Source organism: Vigna unguiculata, chromosome 6 (genome assembly GCF_037176805.1).
Source record: "Vigna unguiculata cultivar grain cowpea cultivar isolate G323 ecotype 2 chromosome 6, ASM3717680v1, whole genome shotgun sequence".
Taxonomy (NCBI): domain Eukaryota; kingdom Viridiplantae; phylum Streptophyta; class Magnoliopsida; order Fabales; family Fabaceae; genus Vigna; species Vigna unguiculata.
The window spans coordinates 39,702,564-39,723,297 of record NC_140797.1 but is presented as its reverse complement, the minus strand read 5'-3'; the positions used below and the strand labels follow the sequence as shown (position 1 = coordinate 39,723,297).

Here is a 20,734-nt window from a genome sequence, read left to right as displayed (position 1 = left end):
TAGAAAGAGTTACATTTGAAAAAAAAAAGATTGTTAGAAATTTAAAAATGAGTAGAAAGACCAATATATAAATAAGAAATTTTATAATTTTATTGTTTAAAGATTTCCTAATATTTTATATGAACTTGTTCTCAATATGATAATTTTCCTATGTCTTCATAAGAAACCTCAAACGTAATATATAAAGAAAGGGATAAAATAAATAGTAACCTATATTCTTAAAGAATGGGATAAAATAAATAGTAACCTATATTCTTTTAAAGAAATCGTATTAAAAATCAATGTTTAAGCAATTATAAACAAGCTCTTGTAAAAGTGATAACCATCTGCACTAGTCCCATTAAATACAGTAGATTCTAAAAAACATTGACGATGAAACTCAGACAGTGGCTCCACTCTCTTCAAGCAAATCAGTGGTAGATAGTATGTTGCAATGAATTAAAATCTATATTCTGGTGGAGCAAAAAATATAAAAATATATGCTGTGTGTATTAATTTATATCGACTTCATCACCATACTTTTATTTCTCTGAAAAGGTTACAATTATTTGGTCCGAAGACAAAAATTGTGGTCATTTAAGAGACATGTGGCTGTAGAAAACGTATAAATGTGCCGACCATCTAATCCAAAGCACACAGTTTAATTGGTTAGGTTGAGAAGTCATAGTAATTAACATCATCAATCACCAATTACTAATTATCTTCATTAGGCGACAAAATCCAAAGAAAGACACATGAAAGTGACTTTCATTCATCTTAACCTAATACTCCAACTTACTTATTCATAATTCTCCATGATTGAATTCTGAAAGACCCTCTTTCCCCTGAATATTCATGATGATGTAACATCTGTTTTTTAATAATTCATCACAAACTTATTGTTTGTTGTTGTTTAATGAAAATATGACTTTAATAAGCAACGTGGCACATGGAAAGGACCGTGCTTTGCAGATGGACATTGGTGGGTTTGCATTTGATGTACACTTACTTTAATTAAGTAACTCAACTTGCTAATACTAAATTTAATCTTCTAAAACTTGTTAGTATATACTCGAGGCCCAATATTCGTCGCCACTTATTTTGGTTATTTATTAACACATGATTCCTTCAAGTATGAAACACTGCGTGACCTAGTTGGAGTGTGATGTAAAGTAAGAGTAAAATAATGCATGTGTATTTTAGAAAGAAATAAGGAAAATATCACCAACAAATTGAAATGAATAGAAGTAGCATACAATGGGTTTTAATATATATATATATATATATATATATATATATATATATATATATATATATATATATATGAGATTAACGTTACAAAGTGGGAAAAGGTTAATCTATTCCGGACTTTAACCAACTTTGATGTTTTGATTGTGTAAGATCCATTCTTGTTTTAAGTAATGAGTAAGGGCCCATAGTCAGCCCACTTGTTACCTTCAGAACTTCTTTTTCCAGCCACTCACTTTCATATCGTCTTATTTTTTTCAAAAGTAGTTCACATTCTTCCTCCCAGTTCTGAAGTAGGAGTTGTGCTAGGGCAACTGAGAAACCCTCCTTCCATGCTAGTGGAAACTCGTTTTTCTCTCCATCTCTTCTCCTTTTCGCATATGTTTCGCAGTTTTGGCCTGATTCTGTTTGTGGTCATGGCTTCACTATTCCTTTCTTGATCTTGGTTGTCAGCTCTTTAAGTAGTTGTTGTGTCATGGTACTCTACTGTTGGAGCTCGTTTTGCTGAATTAATCTTTGTCCAGGTAAGGGAAGCTATAACTCCTCCTTTTTCTTGAAATGAATTGCACTTATTTTTGTTTTGGAATGTGCTGAGTATATTTGGTTGATGATTGCATTGAATGGAGATGAATTTCATGTTTGAGTATTTTTGGTTAGATAATTTTAGGTAGTTTAGAATGCAGTTGGAATGAGAGATATTGAGTGTTGCAATTGTTCAGTTTGGTATTATCTATAAACCACTTTGAAGTTTGAGAAGATAAAAGTGGTTTTTTTCTAAAATCCCAAATGGTTTGCATAATGTGTTGTTAAGTTGGATTGGATAAAAATCACAAGAATTAGTTATTTTTAGAGAGACATATGTTATATGGTTTTTAATATGTGTTTTCAAATGCTTGTGTGAGAATATAGGAGATCCCATGGGGGAGATCCTATTTGATTTAACTAGCAGTGTATTCATTGATGTAAGGAGTCAGTATTGGAGGTTTATCCTGATACTCTAATGTTCATTCAAGACTCATGTAGAGTGGAATGAGTCATGTAGTGAGAGGGACAGGAAGTCCTGTCTTTAAGAACAACCCCTAGGTTCTTATGATGGTTAAAGGGACTAACCTTGTGTGGTAGGGTGAAACTCATTGACAATGACTTTGCAGGTAGTAGAGGCCACAACAAGTGCAAAAATTACCGAGAATCATACATCAATGTCTAGATCCAGATAATTGAGTCTAAAGTGTCATTCTGTGTGATGTGTTAGTTGATATTACTTAGCTTTGTGTAATTGGTGCGTTATTCTGCAATTCTTTTGAGTGTTATATATATATATATATATATATATATATATATATATATTTCTTTCTCTTCTTGCAATTAGCTTACCCTTTCTCTTCATGTTTGTATTCTCTATTTAGCTTTTCCTTTTTGCAATGATCACCAAATACTTAGTGTGAGCAGACGTCGAGCTTTGGGCGAGGTAACTAATGCTTTTTTGAGTACCTTTTTGTCGAACTGTTTTATTTTGTAAGTTTCTTGCTCTGTGAGCAAATTTCCAGTCTAATCTAATCTGTGTTTAGATTTTGGTTATGACATATATTTTGTGCCTTAATTTCCTTTTCAGTATATTAAGAATAATTATAAAGATCGATTCTTATATACTTTCTGTCGGTGTTCTAGTTTGTGCTATAAATATGTGAAGTTCTATTTACTAGAATTATTTTATTAAATTGGGACGTTACATATTGGTTTTGATAAATGGAGTTTGAACAAAAGAATTTTAAGTGATTAAGTAAATTTAGTTATAGAGAACATTTTGAGAAAGAAAGAATTCAAAAGTTTCAAATAAATAAATAAAACTGGTAAAAATATAACTATAACAACTTAAAACATTAAATTATTAGATTAGCAACGAATATTGCTCACAACAAATAATTTTAAAAGCACAAAAGTTTGTTATAAATTAATAACTAATCAACATTTTTCTTATATTGGAGTCTCAAAATTTTATTTAATATGGTTGGAGAAGAAAAATACATTTAAATTATCTTAACTTCAATTTTTAGCGATATAAAATTATTGATGATACAAAAATAATAATAATAATAATAATCTATATTTATATATAAAAATATTATTAACTGATTTTTTAATAACATAGTTATTAACTGATTTTTTAGAAATAATCGCTATACTTCTTATTACTCTCATTTTTTTTATATATTAATTTAATTAATTTACATATATTATTAACTTATAATATAATATAAATATTTAAAATAAAATCTTTTTTACGCTAATAATATAATATAAATACCTTTCATATTTTTATTCTTATTCTTATTCTTATTATTATTATTATTAATCATTAGATATGAAATGAAATATGAAAGGTTGACCCGATGTGGATGTGATTTGTGAGCCTCAACCTAATTTTCAACTTAAAATTTGGTACTTCATGTTCAAAATAGACTCATTTTTACTTAAAAAAAAAAAAGAAGAATCATGGTGAAACAAAAAAACCGAACAAAACGTTGTGGTGAAGAAAGGAGAAGGAACGTATCACATGACTTCAAAAACCAAGCCTCATAAGTAGACGTGCTTTTCCTTGATTTAGTCACACCTCACAAAGCACGTAACGAAAATGGTGCTAAATTTCCATGGTCAAATGAAGAATTTGAATAAAACAAAAAACTCAATGAGACATTATTGTGGTGAAAGAATTTTTCTACACAGAAATGAGAAGGAACGTATCACGTTATTTGTATAACGCTAAAAAACCAACTTCTCAGACGTGCTTCTCTCTCTCGAACGTCATCGCATACTTCATCCTTTCAAACCATTTATTGTGAATGAATTATTATTTTTCATGCAATAAAAACTATAATAGTGTTTACGATCATAAAAGAAAACGAAGAAAGAAATATAAGGAAAGTAAAAAATAAATACGATAAAAATTAATACCACATTTTTTTTTTCATAAATAGAGTTGGTCTTATGTATCTATTCCTATATTTTTTTTTCTATTATTATATGTGACCCCAAATAATTTTTAAAAACAAATGAATATGGTTTATACATTTATAAATTTGTTCATGTAGAGTATACTAAAGGTTAAATGCGTTTAGTGGATAATTGTTACCAAATTACTGAGATATATAGGTTTTTTGAATATTTATTTGTTATTAGTGCTAGAGAAATTAAATTTATCAAACAAATTAAAATAATATGAAATGCATATTTCACGGATTCCTAAGAAAATTAGTCAGATCAGAATCTAATCTTGGCGTCAACATCCTCGTAAAGTATATGTGAAGTGAATGCAATGAATTTAATCATTATACACAATATTTAACCATTAGGTCAACCCATTAAATTAATTTAGTTGAATTGTAAACATGAGATGTTATATCATGAAAATAGATAAATTAAAAAATATATAAATAATAAAACATTTTTTAAGTTTTATTTCCTCCAAAGTCGGAAACCTTCAATCCAACTAATATTTTTTTTAGTAATTAAGATGATAAATATTTATAGTTTTCATCCATATATACTTGAAAAGCTCTTTAAACTTATACATGGTTGAGTATCAGGACAGTTCAAACGGAAATGAATAATTAAAAAGTGAATTTTAGATTTAATTAAACCTTATAAATTTGATTTACAAGGTGTGATATATATTATTTATATATCAAAAATTTATCTTATTTTCAATCTATCAAATCTTACAAAAATTTAGTTGTAAAACTCCGTTTACATCTATTTATATTAAATATAGAATTTACATTTTAAACACTAGTATTTATTTTATCATAATTTTTTCTATTATCATTTATACTATTTATCATAATTATTCATTTTTTCCTTTAAAAAATATAAAAAATAATTTTTGCTAAAACTAATTTATTTTTTAGTAAAATGATGCTGAAAAATTCAAACAACTATTTTTCAATTTGGATTCTCTGTTAGATTTTTTTTACTATTTATTTACTATATTTTTATAATATACTACTAATCTTGACGTTTTAAGATATATTAAAAAAAATATTTAAAATATCAACACAGAAAAAAAAAAGAAAAAACATCTGGATTCATCTTTTTCCTTTACATCTTACGGACTAATTAAAACCACGAAAGCTTTCATCTACATTACAAGAGTTTTTGTTTATGCTAAACTACTACTTTAAGTGAAGTTTTCTCTATAATTTTGTACAAAATTGGATGAAATAGTTGGAAGTGGCACTCTTCAAGAGAGATCAGCACTCAAAATCCATGGATGTCCTGCAACACATCAAACATGAATTAATTAATAACCTAACACAAAAATAGTAACTTTTTTTTTTGAAAGGAATAAACATACTCAATGCTTGGTGCGCAGAGATACGTCGAGAGGGGTCTCTACAAATCATCTTCCTGAGAAGATCCTTAGCCTGAGCAGACACAGACCTAAAAACTGTGGAAGGAAACCTAAGATTAGCCCTTAAAACAGCTTCAAAAATTTGAGCAGCAGAGTCGCCATAGAAGGGTGGAATGCCACTCAACATTGCATAAAGAATAACCCCACAGCTCCAAACATCAACTTTCTCGTCGTAGTCTCTCCCCATGATCACTTCCGGCGCCACGTAATAAGGGGTGCCCACCACACCACGCATGCTCCGGCCCTCGCCGAACCACTCGGCGGAGCCGAAGTCGGAGAGTTTAAGGTTGTTGGCTTCGTCGAACAAGAGGTTTTCGGGTTTGATGTCTCTGTGGGCGAGTCCGAGCGCGTGGCAGTGCGTGAGGGCTTCGAGGAGCTGTTTGGTGAGGGAGGCGGCGTGGGACTCCGGTAGAGGGCCGTCGGCGATGCGGTCGAAGAGGGTGCGGGGCTGGCAGAGCTGGAGAACGATGGTGGAGGTGTGGGCGTCTTGGAAGGCGTCGATGATTTTGAGAATGTTGGGGTGGGGAGAGAGGAAGGTCATGGCCTTGGCCTCCACTTCGAGGCAGTGGCGGTCGGTGGCGTCGGTGAGGAGGCGGTGGTTGATGAGTTTGAGAGCGTAGAATTGGTTGGAGGAGCGGTGGAAGCAGCGGAAGACGGTGGCGAATTTGCCTCGGCCGATTTCTTCCAACGCTTGGTATTGTTGTTTTTTGAGGGTTGCTTCTTCTTGGTGCATTTTCTGGTCTGTGGAAATTCTTAGTCTGGAATGGAAGAGGTGTTTGTGTATATATAGAATGATTTGTGTTTTGAAGAATATATGAGAGGATATTCGGTGTTTTGTGTTTACTCACTGGTATTGTTATTCAGTTAATTCTATTGTAGGACCATGCTCTAATTCAATATTCATTCACCAAACTTTTCAAGCTGTGTGCTCCACCTTCATCACAGACTTCTCTTTCTCTTCCACCCAACTTCTTATTTTCTAGATTCTATATTGGATTTTCTGATTTTCTAGATTCTATATTGGATTTTCTTGTGTTGTCATATTGAGCATTAAAATTATACGTAGTTTTACTTTAATATTTTTTTAATATAATTTAGAATTTCAAAATAATTTATTCTCACCATTTTTTTCTTTTTAAATTTTTCACAATAAAGACAAAGGATGCAGTTTTACCATTTGTAATAATCACCTTATTATATTTAACTCGGCATAATTTGATCAGCATACTATAAGTAAATAATGTAATCAAAGTTTGGAAAATGCAGAGATAATCAGGATTTATAACATATTTATCAAAAAAATATTTAAGGACACAAATATTCCCTTTTTGGGGTAGAATATAAAAATTTATCTTTAAAAGAATATTTTAATTGTAAATAATTACAATATATCTTATTTGGTGTGACAACTATTATTAGATGATGACATGATACTCTAGTATATAATGGCACTGGATTCATCATTTATTAATTTTTTTTATTTGTAAACTATAAAAACAAGTTTAATGGGTGTGATCTTTATTAATCGATAAAACAAATTGATATCACTTCGAGTATATTTTATTCTTATTGATAGATTATATTTGTTCTATCATATTCAGCATACTTTCAAAAATTATTGTGTATTTTAAGTTGAAAAGAATATTGTGTATTTAGATTAGTTTCATACGTCTTACTAAAAAAATTAGTTTCATACTGACTGACAATACTGTGAATATATTCCCTTGAACGATAAATAATAGGTAATAGAACGTATAATATTTATATTTAAGAATTTAATCGTAATACACTCAGTATAACTTTTTTTACATCATTAGCTGATTAGAAAGTAATGTAAATGTCGTGTTTAAAATAATTGCAAAAGATTTTACTGAGTTTTAATTTTCAATATAAAATCTGTAATTAAGTGAAAACATTTATGTAAAATTAAATAGTTTTTATAATATCATGGCACTACAGATTACGTGCTTTAGTAAAAAATTTACCCTATCCTGTTATACTGTAATTTAATCATAAATTGAATTAAAGTCTATATACAGATCATTTAACCCCTCCATGGTTTACATACTATCACTTAATCAAAATATTTGTATATTAAATTACTCAGATATAAGACTATTTTCTCAAAACATTTGAAGTCAATATTAAAAAACTTTTATATTAATAAATTTTATCTATAACAATATACGAAGAAATTCTTTCTTTTAAATCCATAATTCATTTATTATTTTATAAATAGTTAATTTTTAACGATTATTCTAAAATCATCTTTTATTTTGAAAACATTTTTTGTATATATATTTTTATTTTTTCAATTTTACTTTTTGTTTTAAAAATTAATTATTTTATAAATAATTTAACTTAATCCTTATTTTAAAAACTTTTTATTTTATTTTTTAGTTTTTAAGAATTATTTTAATTAACAATTATTTTAAAAATTAATTATGTATTCTAAAAATAAATATTATTAATTTTAACTTAAATTTGTATGAAAATTAAAAAATACGACAGATAGCATATTCGCTAGTATTAATAATGCGTGTTTGTTTTGTCATCTTACCGTTGAATGAGATTTAGATTTTCATTTCATTTATCCAAACGTTTTTTTTTTTAATTAATTGCAATCCAAACACACCAAATCGTTTGAGTTAAACTCGGCTTTTAAAAATTTGTTAAGTATTACTTTGTTTTAAATAAATAAAACGTAAAACATTTTTAACCCTGACCAATGAAACTGTTAACTTTCACCCATTAATATTAAAACGTAAAACATCTCCTTGATCCAGATAAATATTTTCTTATTAAAACCAAACATTTAGATCTTCATAAATATTAAAACATACGTAATCTGAACATAAACTAATTTGACCACAGATAAACTAGAAAACTATGAAATGATACACTCAAAAGATGTTATAGAATGAAATGAAGTAGAAAAAAACTGAAATGCAATGACGCGGTGTATCAAATAAAATTGCAGTGTAGTTACAAACATTATTTATCAATTTATTATGAAATATAGCAATTAAAATTATGTAATCCAAAGTTCAGAAACGTTAAACATTAGTATGGTCATTTCCTTATTGATTTGAAAATAAGTGCTATGTTCTAAATATTTCATTAAATACAAAAATGATATTGAGTATATTTAACCAACTTAAACGACCTTGTACTAGCAATTTTATAAGTCCACATCTAAGGAGTAATATCAATCAAATTGGACAGAAATGAACTGAAGTTTCCTCTAAACAGTAGATAGAGCAAATCCAATCTACAGCCTCTGCATGCATCAGACAAATGGAATAACGCAGAAAAGACATGACCTTTTTTGTGTGGTACTACACTTTCTTTAAACTCTTCCGTAGCCTAAAAAGAAAAAGAAATTCGGTAAAACAAATAACAGCCTGAGCCATAATTGACGAAACAAATCAGGAATGTACTCTTGTACAGATCCGAGGTAAAAGTGACTCGATCAGTAAATCAAATTACTAAAAATCCATCAGAAATCTCGCTACTTATGGTAAGCGTCTGAAAATGACGTCAATTTAATTCAACTTGGCTAATCACCTCTCAGCAAAGGTCCTCACTTTACATGGACTTTGGTCCAGCGACAAAACTTCCAAGATAACGGTCCCAATATTTATCAGATGCGAGTCTGAATATCGTTGTAGCTGCTTGGCCCCCATCCAAAACATATTCCATAGCGAAGCTTGGAATTCCTCCCCTTCGGGGCAACGTTGGCGTTCAAAGCTGAACTTGAGTCATGTGTCTCTCTGAACAATGGCCAGTCAATCCGACATACGGCATTAATACTTTTCATACACTACTAATGTACAATGTTCAAAACGAGATTAACTTAAAAGTTAAAAATGCTTTCATAATTAAGAGGAAACAGAAAATTATACACACTGCATAGTAGTCAGTTGACCAAAAGGGCTCCCAAAAAATGATCAAATAGCATGATAAAATGGAGGGGGGATAATTGGCACCTCTTTTCTCTTCCCCCATCCCAAATGTAAGTTTACGGAATTACGGGGAGCATGAAGAGAATAGAAAGGTGGGTGCGAGTAGAATCTCCCTAGAATGGATTGGCTAGGGAAGCAAAATGTGAACTGCCCAGGTACACCACAAAATCACAATGGCTCAATTTGGGCAAGGCCACCAAGGAAGGAAGTCACAGTTTAGGTCAATATCGATGAAAGCACGGGTTCTGGGCAAGGGCATGAGGAGATAACATAAATGACTTGAGATACTTGTACTCTGCACAATGAATAGATAGATAGATATGGGCTTTTGTTTTTTCAACCAATATATTTGTTTGTCTTCTTTATTTATCAATATACACACTATTAAGTTTTAAGAAAATATGTTTCATTTTGAGAATGAGAGGGTTCAAGAATAACCATCAGATAAAAGAAATGGTCAATATAACTACATAATTTAAAATCTTACACGATTGTTTATTCTACTCTCCCACACCACACGCACTCGTGCTCGTGTATCCCGTCACTCTTTACAAAACCACCAATTCCTCTGCCCTCTGACTTCCATCCAGCACTCCAATGTTTAATGAAATGCTTTTTTATTTAAAAAGTAAGAGCGACCGCTGACAAGCCCAACCGCAGAACCTCATGAAAGAATTACCAAGGCCACATTTATTTATCCAAAAATTTTCTATTGCCAGACTCCCACCTACATGAATCCATGGCGTAGCCCCTGAACATTCCATTACAGTTGAAGCCATGCAGCATGCCACTAGGATTGGACACGACGATGAACTTGTGTTCCCTTCATCTCGTTTTTTATTTCATGTGATATTCATGTTTAAATTCATCAAACATTGGAGACGAGAGTGAATGTTGAAGTCAGCTGGGCATAGAAATGGATAGAGAAAATGACGATTTTGGAAAGAAAAAAAGAAGAAATAGGAGAGGAAGAGAGACACGAGCGAGTGAAAGAATAGAATACATAGTCATGTTAGATTATATCTTGACAGTTTATTTTAATCCAACGGTTATTATTGAACCCTCTTATTCTCACAATAAAACATCTTTCTCACTATAGTCAATGCGGTAATACCCCAATTGATAATAACGCAATCAATTGATCACGAGGAAAGCTGCAAGGTGAATGCAAGCTTCCATGTCCAAATCCTAAATACAGAGCATTGTAAAACAATTATGCCCCCGGGATTGAAATTTCTAAATCACTACAGCGAGAACGCCATTGAAAATGCTCTGCATTTGCAAAAGTAATTAAATTAAAAGAGAATAATAATTTTGATTTGCTGGCTTGGAATGCCTGCAACCTGCTTAAGACCAGTCCAGCTTAGTGCTGCCCTGATCCGTATTTAGCCCAGTCTGATTTGAATAGGCCCCTTTTTCCAAATTATATTATAAATGCAAGGTAAATTGGATAAGTATTATCATATTTAAACTTACAAAAATGATGTCAGAAAGGAGCCTCTAGCGATTCATCCCAAACTTCTGCACTACCATTGGATGCATCCTCTACGTCTTCTTCCATTGAAAGCCTTATATATTCTCTATGAGCAAAGCGATCCCACTCTGTCAATGTAGGATTCTCACGTTCCTGTTCACAGAAGGGCATAAATACAATCAAAACTCACCAAAAATAGTCACTCATACTGACTCAACAGCGAAATAACTTCTATCAAATATTCATGCACCTGACGAATCAAAAATGGGTCACGAGTTTCGAAGGCCATAAACTTATTCAGATTGAACAGGATATTGAAAACACTTCCTGAGAGTTTACCGCCTTTCAGGTCTCGCAGAGTTACATAGCTCTCATCCTACAGAATCAAGAATTTGAATTTAAAATTAAGGAAAATAAAGCATAAAATCAACCAAAAGGATGGAGAAGGGACAAGAAAATGAGCAACCAAAAAGTGAAATTAGTATTTGTTATTTTTCCGAGACAAGAGAAAGTTTTAAACAGATTATATTAGCATATCATATTCCATCTAGAATGAATTCCCAACAACATAACGAAGAATCAATTGAAGTAAGATAGAGAGACAAACCTCAGGTCCAACCATGTCAATAATCTGGCACAGTATATCCTCAAATAGCACAGGTTCTTGGGCCATGCACTCCATTCGATGCAATTGCTCCTCATAAAAAAATTGCAGTTCATTCCGTGTCAGAACTCCATTTCCATCCAAATCAATGCACTTAAACCTAATCAAGACAAATCAAATCACAAATAATAACTAATTAAAGCCAACTAAAAAGGTCAAATATCCAATGTTTGCTAGAGGGAAGTGAAAAAAAAAAGTGAAAAGCTTCAAGAAAAATAAAAAGGGAAGAAAAAAATAATCAAACATCCAAAGTTCTTCCATTTATTCCATATATCAAGCAGCCCGAATTTACATCAATCCATTTCCCCTGTCCTGTTTTCAGCATTACCTTTTTTTGTTGAGGCTAAACTTAAGCATTCTACCCTACTACACAAAGTTTACAATATCATATGACCTGAAGGGCTTTCTTATCCCAAGGAAGGTGTTTGGATGTGTTTGAAATTGTTTTTGTTAAGAACCAATAAATGAAAAGAGAAAGAAAAGAAAACTTTTTATTGAATAGAATGAAAAGAGCAACAAATAGGAGAGCACTCTCTCCTTCAAGGGCTTCCCATTCACAGAGGTAACATTCAGTCTACAAAATCACCCCCTCTTCCTCTCCTTCTCTGGTATTTATATCTAACTAACACCTCAAGTAACTAACTCATGAATATTCTTACTATCTTAACTAATTTCACTTATCTGTGTATCCTGACAGTTTCCAATCGGTTTAAAATATTAAATGAATAAAACCAGTTTGAGAGATTGTTTTCACCATGCAAACATTAAAAACAGTTTTATATTTCTTATATCTTCTAGATTTTGTAATTTGAAATAATTCAATATAAAGGAAACACCTAATGATAGTAGTTTTGGGGTGGGGGGTTAAGCAAATATTTTAATGGATGGAAACAAAATACCAATACTCAAGACTTGGCTCAGATGATTTATCCTCTTCTGACAGTATGAAGTAAACAAAATCTTCATAACCCATCTTTCCCTCAACCTTACTGGTAAATCTTCTAGGAACCTGAGATAATATTGAAGTGAATCAAATTTTGCATCGTGAACAAATGATCTGATAATTCATATAAACAGATGTGAAAAGACAATGCAAGTGTATTACAAGTAAAGGGTAGGGCTTTGAGTTGTCTGTGGCCCTAGACAACAATAGTCAAATTAGAAGACAGAAGCAACACATGATATAGTAATCCACACCAACCTGGGAAAATATTCTATCAACAATTCGATAGGTAAGCGCGTGGTTACCATATCTGATAAGGTTCTCTTTGTCTATCAAGAAATCATGGTCTGTATCCAGCTCCCAAAACTTGCAGTATATGACGTAAAAATGCTCATAAGAAAAGTATCTGTAGATAATATTAAGGTAAAAAACAGTAAGGCATCTTCACAAAATCAAGGTCATTTTACATAGTTAATGAAAATGACGTCTTCAAAAAGTACACCTACCTCAAAACCTTGTTTATGTCCTCTTCTTCATCAGCATGCTGCATTGCATCAATTATGTTTCCACGCTTCAGCTCCCTCAGGGTGAGACGACCATTTCCTGATCTATTAATGTAGTAATATATTCTGTATATGACAGTTTCAGCTGGACCATCAGAAAAACAAGTAGTTATGAACATTGCACCACAAAGAAAGACAAAAAAAGAACATTATATCAGATGATAATGTCAACAAAGTTGAAAAACTGGTTACATGGGAAAATGCCAGCTAGAATTATTTCAGTAAGCGTAAACAATCAACAAACAGAGCTGACAGGTATGTGGATTGCCTAAGCAGGAGAAAAGTAAATGTTTAAATATCATCCAATAGATTTGGATCGATCAAGTGGCTACTTGACAGCACACAGTTTTGCATGGTCATGAGTAGAAAAAAACTAATTGTCCAAACCAATAGCGCTTATAAATAGCAGCTGCAGGCAATACCCAACAATTTTAAAAGGAACACATAGCTAATTATATTTTGTAAGGTAAAGATTGAATCAAATTTCATGAAAGCACACTACATTGGATTGAAAAAAAAAGATGTACTGTGTCAGAAACATGCAGCCTTGCTTTGCTCATGTCGCTGTACTTAAAATGTCATTTTTTATTGTTCATCTATTGTATGATTCATAAATTGATTCGATTTGATTCAGAATTCATAAAATATCTCTTCTAAATCACAATATATGATATAGTCACAAAACAGCGTAAAATATATCTTCCAAGTACAATTCATAAACTAGTTCCTGCAATTCAATAACCATGACTGTAATATTCTAAAACTCTCCCTCATGCTAAAGCTGGCTAAGCAGGGTACTACGCCACAAAAAAGAGGCTAGGGAAACAAGACGACACATGTGGAGCCCATGGACCATCAAGAACAGCAGGTGAAAAGTAGTTCATAAAGGCACATAAGAGGTTCTCCGATAATGGCACCCCGAGGGATGGTCAATGGGTGACTTCTGAACAAGACAACGGTGTCTGGTTTAACAACCAAAGATTAAAACAGTTAATCAGCCTCCACAGTGGTATTTAAAACAGAAAAAAATATAAAGGCCAGACTAGAGAAGATTTGCATTTTAGGGAACTCATCAACGAAATAGTTATATGATGGGTCAAAAATTATCTGATTGGAGCCAAGGGAGTTTGGATGGTATCAAATAGATGTGTATGTCAAAGACAAAACTCAAAAGAGATGATCAAAAAACAAAGCTGAGGATTGAAGATAATCAAAGACTATTCTATTCGATGGAGTAGTTCAGCTAATTCTACATAGCAAAAAAGAGAAATGCCCCTCAGAGTGGATGCTGTGGCTTTAGTATAATGTTGGAATTAGGTTTAGAAGGATAAAATGGAGAGAAAAAGAATAAATACAATAAAATTCATATTGTCTAGACATTATATGATGTGTTATAATTCAATGGTAAAACCTAAATTACTAATCCTTATTTTTGTACTAGTAACCCTAACTAAATAAGCTAACAAAATCACACGAATTACAAAGCATGCAAACTATGATAAGCAACCTAATCCGTCTAAGATACTCTAAAATATTCCAAGATATGACACTGATATTATGGGATAGTATAACAAAACCAAACCACAAAAAGTTGCTCCAAATTCTTTCAATAAATCCAACACAGGGGTCAGATATAGATAAAGGATATGTCAGAAGACCTAGCACAAACAATAAAGCATTCTCCGGGGCATGGAGTGTGTAATTTGTTGATTACTAACTCAACTGTAATGTCTCTCTCTACATATCTTGCAGTAAAATATCTGAAAACAAGTTTAAGGACATACCCAGTAAGTAGAACTTGATTTACCCAACAAGGGTCAGGATAGAACACTACAGAAAAATTTTCAACAGAGACAGGAAGTTCAACTCAAAGGGAGTGTCAGAAATTTGGCAGAAAAGGTTTACAAAAGGCTAATTTGGAAGTGTGAGAATAATGCAGAAGATCTGCCCAATCTCCCTTAATATCCAAAATAGTGACTCCACTCAAGCAGTCAAAGGAAGAACAACACTGCCATAAAACTTTACTGCAGTTAAAATTAGTCCTTTATAAGGCAACATCAACGAAAAACTGCTTCAGGGTAGAAGAGGACATTCATGCCTTCCAATAATCCACAAATGGTTTTGTTTAGAAATCAAGTATGGCAAGATTTTCAAATTTATTAACCGATGTCCACATTTCAACTTAAATGAACCCCTATATACAAGGTTACAACCAAGATGGAAAACAAACCGTATCTCTCTTGAAACTCAGGTGTGCTCTGCAGAAACTCCAATCCTGGATGAGTTGCCAAAAGTTCACGTAGCACAGGTTTAAAATCATCCTGACATGAAGTATAATATAGTTAGAAAGAAGATCAACAGGAATATACTACCATAGCCAATAAAATCAACAAAAATGCCACTAAAATAATCAATCACACTAGAATCTAGGAACCCAAGAAATGATATTTTGATAGATATAATCCGGTCAAGGCTAAGTGTAACTCTTAGATGAGGAGAAGAAAACTAAATGAAATCAAAGGCAGGAAACATAAATGCAAGAGAAATAAAATACCTGAGTAAGGTATTTGAGCTGTGGTTGCTTTAAAATTGCGAATATTTGGGTTGCTATATCTTTTGTCAACATGTTTCCATTGACCCAATAATCAATAAATGCTTTCCTATAGGAATATAAAATCAAGGAATTAAGCATAAGTATTGGGAATTACTAATTACGGGGAACAGAACCATTCAAGTATAGTTCCTACCTAAGTCATGGAAGGAGACTTAAATAAAAGCAAGCTCATTTTATTAATAAACATAAGGTCGTTCAAGCAAGAAATCAATCAGCATACTGCCAAAATGAATTGAAATAGCAGTTTGCAACAGTAGTTTCCGGTTTAACACCAAACACAAGGGAACCATAGAGAATTCTTGGCCAAACAATGCATAAAACAAAGTTTGGGGCATATGCTTGTTTCTGACAACTTGCCTCTTCCTACTAACGCTTGGTTCCTTAACTTTTTACCTTGAACAGTACAGCATCAAATATTTTACATGTCATAGTAGGAAAAACTAAAAACATTCATTACTCAATAGATGATCCAGAGAGGAAATTTAATGTTCTTTTCTTTCTAGTCAAAACTGTTCTGACATACTTTTCAGTTAAGATCATGTTTGTTGATAGCAAAGAAGAAGAAAGACTCCAAAGGGAAAAAGATATAAAAAATTAGTCGATGTACTTTCCACAGCCTCTTCAACAAGCCATCATTCATCTTTCAAATGACAATACTTTCCTGGTTTCCTTTAATACACTTTTGACATGTCAAACGAGGTTCATTTCTAGGTGTCCAAATTCAATACTTAGTAGAAATTTGGTTCTTAAATGTTACAACAGATAAAGTCAATATTACACATTTCAAAATGTCCGTTACATATTTCTCGGGAGGGGGAATTAATCACCTCTTTTACAAAATCTCTCAAAGGAAACTGCCTGGAAAAGAAAACATTCCCCTGAAACCATAATATGAACATGCTCTTTCAAGTGATTTCTATCAGTTTTGAAGTATTTTATATGTATAAGATGACTGCTAATTTGACCACGAAACAATAATAGTTTGCCTGTTTTAGGTCGATTTCTAACAACTTTCCTAATCACTCCTCAGATTAGATACTATCAACATCATTGTTGACTTTGCAATGATATAATGCAATTAACTCAAATTTAAAATCCTAGAAACTAGTGGGAAGAGATATTTGAAACCACAACTAAATTATCGATAGGGGACAGAGCATAGATAAAATATTTATGGCATTTGTGAAATATTGGTAAATAGAATCAAACAAATGAACTAAGGTCATTGATATAACATGTAAACTAATGCAACCCACCTCCCTTGAGCTTGACATATGAATCAAGGATAGATCTACCACTACCAGTACCACCTCCCTTTATACTTTTATTATAAACACGTAAAACTCAGAATAACTCACTGAAGATGGCTCCAATATGTCAAAGAATCACTTAATATTACGGGACCTAAAGAATGTTCCTATCTTGTAAAGGACGGCTTATTTGGGAAAGGGAATTAAACATTAATACATTACAGCAGCAGGGTAATGTGTGAATAAGGTAAAACTTGAGAATCTTGTAAGCTTAAGGCTTTGTATAATGAAGAACTCACTTCGTAACCTAACATAACAAAGAATATACTTAGCTAAATCCTTAAAATAAAAAACTCATCGTACAAAAAAATTGGGAGGGAAAAAAAGAACACACAGCGGGGGAGTGTACAGTGCAAGTTGACCCCTAGTTTGATTAGCCAGTTGAATAAAGAAATTAATTATCAAAAATAAATAATGGGATAGTCAGAAATACAGGTTTTTCGGGTTCCAAGCTCTTTCCTTTTTCTGAATAATTACACCGTACTTTTCATGTTTCAGCCCTATTCAATGTCATGACATCTAAATAAACATTTTTTAACCACTTTCCACAGCACAAAAACATACACAAGCATAATTTTTTTAAATTATAATGATAATAATAAAGCACACACCTTGTCACAAATCCAGTTCCATCGTCAATCTTTCTAAAAAGAGATGTGGAAAAGAAAGATGGCAGCTTGCATACTTCCTTAGTAATTGTCTTGAATTCTGCCAACCAAAAGAAACAAGTAGAACAGAATTAATCTAGTATTACTGTAACTGTTCATTTTATTAGAGTGGTTTTCAGATAGATAGTCACGTATTGACTTGTGGAAGCATTAAAACTATTTTTTTTATTTAATAAAATGAGGGGTTGTGATTGCTTAAAAAGCTATGATGTGCACGCTATTGGAAATCACAGTTTCCCCCAATTGCCAATTGCTCCTTCAGACTGTAACGCCTCTATATTCCCAATATCTCACCATGTATCTGCAGACCATCCATGTGATCATGAAATAAATGGTCAATTCTAACAAGGCATTGTTCTTTCAGTTCATTTGGAGGAGGACGCCCAAATTGAAAGTAAAACTGCAAGCACACAAGTATCTATGTTATGAGAAAAAAAAAATAGCATGAAAAGGGGGAAGGAGAGGGTGATAAACAAAAAAGAAGAAAAATAAACACAGTACATACTCAAACAGTCAGCAGACGAGGAAAAAAAGAAAAGCATGACAAATAAAAATATTCAGGAAAGCATCACATATAAATAAAGAATATACTGACAAACAGATACTAGATGGGCCTAACCTGAGGTATCAATTCTTTTACTGGCTCACTGACAACCTTCAAAGGAGAACCCAAGTTAGAAGGGCCAACTCTATGTTTCACTATGCGAGGGGAGCCAGATGAACTTCTTGGCGAAAGAGGCGGTGCAGTGCCAGCGGGAAACATGGAGGGCAAAGAATTGCTTGAAGAATTTGGACTAGAGCAGTTCCCTGGTACATTCAAGGGAGCACCTGACTTTGCTTCATTTAGCAACGATGTTACCTACACACATTAACAAGTCAGACATAAGATTAAGAATAAAATCACAAACGCACGAATTTATCCTTTAAAGACTGTTTAAAGGGAAAACTTGACCAATAAGGAAACTCAAATTTTCAAAAACAAAATTAATAATCCATATTTCATTCATGAGTATCATCAAGACTTATTTATATGGCTTGTGAAAGTAGACAATAGTCCTTCCTATAATAAGCTGCGGTGATTTCTCTTAAGGAAAGAGATTGAGACATAATAGTAGACATTAATCACTCATTAACATAAAAATATGTCGAGTATATCTAGGAAAAAATCATAATAATGCTCATGAAGTAGGTGTATGGAACCCCACACCAACGACTATCTTTCATTAACATAAACAATAATTAATAATCCATCATTCTCACAAAAACATTGTGGATTTGAGTATTATTATTCGAATGATTATTAATTTATCATCTGACAGCGGAAGTTGCTACTACGAATGGATATATAATAAGAATTGTGAAATGAACAACGCTGCAATATGTTCATTTCCTAATAACATGTTACGAAGCGTACCAATCGATTACTTTCGGGAAGCGAAAGCCACTGCTCGAAGAGCGTCTCAACGAAACTTAGGTTAGATTTGAGTGCCAAAGAGGACACCTCAGGGAGCTGCAACAGCTCGACATCCAACGACGCCGTATCGCTAACGACCTCCATGCTCATCTAATCGAAACCGTGACCTTATCTCTCATTCACGAACCGAACCACGCAAAGAACAAAGCGAAACCTGCTCGAGCGAGCTGAATTTGAATGCCTTTGAATCGAAACTGCGTGCGCCAACCAGATTCTATATCGGAATGAAACAAATGTGCTGGAGCCAGCTGCGGATTCAGAAGGAACCCTAGATCTTTCTACTGTTAGGAATTACGATCGATTACCGATGTAGATTGAGGAGATGGATCGGTGCGGCGATCTGGTGAGAGGCTTCGACGGTGCAAGAATGCGCGAGGGAAATAAAATTGGATGTAAAATTCTGTAGAGATCCACGCGAATTTGGAGGGAGAGAGAACAAATGTGTGTGCAGATACTGGAAAAGAAAATGAATAGAGGCGTGTTCGTTTTTGTGTTTTTGTGTATTTTATTTGTTTGGAAATGAAGAGAAAGAGCAGAAAATGAAAATTTGGCAGGGCGACACGTGGTCTGCTTACGGAAAATACGGTTTTTTGAGTGCAATCATCAGTCTTCACATGTTGGAGGATCCTACGTCTACAGTCAACACCACTTCAAGTTCCCATCCATGGTTCCATTATTTTTTGGGGTACGACCCTAACAGTACTTTATTTAATTGCACATATCCTTGGTTTCATTATTGCTATTGAGTAGTGTATTAAATAATGAAAGATGTTATTTGTACTATAAAAAATATAATCATATATATATATATTGGAATTTTATGAGTTTTTTCAAAATTTTAATTTGCAAATAAAAGAAACTTGATATATGGATTTGAAATTATGAAATCCACACAAGTTTAAAGTGGTATATTATGCGTTGATCTTAAGTTTATTGGTTAGTGTGTATTCACTTGCTTTTTTGTGACCACATCATAATGCCTTTTTAATTATCACGTATCCATGTGAGATTAAGTGTGAAATAAATGTGTAATATTATATAATATAAGAAAAAAAATAAAGACAAATTTTAGTCCTCATTCATTCATTAATTAATGCAAATAATTTTACGAACAATTTGTCCAGTGATCTTTATAAATGTAAACAACGAATTTGTCCGTTTATCTTATTTAAACTGTAATTTTAATCATTAAACTCTTCAAACAAATGGTAAATATGGATAAGGTAAGAGTGGATTACTTTGTCTAAACTCATTCCATATGAAAAGATATAGAGTTTGTTATACTTACAAATGATTTTTAGAAATTAAGTGGAAACATAGAACGTAATCAGACTTAGATTTGCGGTACAATAATGATATTTCTTTTTTCAATACATGAATAAAACATATGAAACAATACTAATAAAAATAAAATGATATACATA

General features: G+C 32.4%; 2 protein-coding genes across 2 annotated transcripts; both read right to left on the bottom strand.

Annotated features, from left to right (window-relative positions):
- Positions 1–5,287: 5,287 nt before the first annotated feature.
- LOC114188770 (phosphoenolpyruvate carboxylase kinase 2-like) lies at positions 5,288–6,419 on the bottom strand. The gene is made up of 2 exons (XM_028077408.2): positions 5,579–6,419; positions 5,288–5,499 (listed from the first exon to the last, which is right to left on the bottom strand). Exons 1-2 carry the CDS (start codon positions 6,366–6,368, stop codon positions 5,465–5,467), a joined length of 825 nt encoding a protein of 274 aa, XP_027933209.1. The 5' UTR covers positions 6,369–6,419; the 3' UTR covers positions 5,288–5,464.
- A 2,412-nt stretch (positions 6,420–8,831) lies between these two features.
- Positions 8,832–19,757, bottom strand: LOC114187731 (putative serine/threonine protein phosphatase 2A regulatory subunit B''delta). Its single transcript, XM_028076065.2, has 13 exons — positions 19,251–19,757; positions 18,456–18,695; positions 18,131–18,236; positions 17,780–17,876; positions 15,799–15,904; positions 15,475–15,565; positions 13,188–13,329; positions 12,940–13,087; positions 12,638–12,747; positions 11,682–11,838; positions 11,325–11,450; positions 11,077–11,227; positions 8,832–9,408 (listed from the first exon to the last, which is right to left on the bottom strand). The coding sequence occupies exons 1-12, from the start codon at positions 19,398–19,400 to the stop codon at positions 11,087–11,089; spliced, it is 1,614 nt and encodes a 537-aa protein (XP_027931866.1). The 5' UTR covers positions 19,401–19,757; the 3' UTR covers positions 8,832–9,408; positions 11,077–11,086.
- Between the last annotated feature and the right edge of the window lie 977 nt (positions 19,758–20,734).

Excerpts from the sequence above, each read along its gene's own strand:
- LOC114188770 (XM_028077408.2), bottom strand. The coding sequence starts at position 6,368 with ATGCACCAAGAAGAAGCAACCCTCAAAAAACAACAATACCAAGCGTTG. Across the intron at positions 5,500-5,578 it reads CTCTGCGCACCAAGCATTGA|GACATCCATGGATTTTGAGT; the intron begins GTATGTTTATTC and ends GATGTGTTGCAG.
- LOC114187731 (XM_028076065.2), bottom strand. The coding sequence starts at position 19,400 with ATGAGCATGGAGGTCGTTAGCGATACGGCGTCGTTGGATGTCGAGCTG. Across the intron at positions 18,237-18,455 it reads TAAAAGAATTGATACCTCAG|TTTTACTTTCAATTTGGGCG; the intron begins GTTAGGCCCATC and ends GTGTGCTTGCAG. Across the intron at positions 11,228-11,324 it reads ACCCATTTTTGATTCGTCAG|GAACGTGAGAATCCTACATT; the intron begins GTGCATGAATAT and ends TTCTGTGAACAG.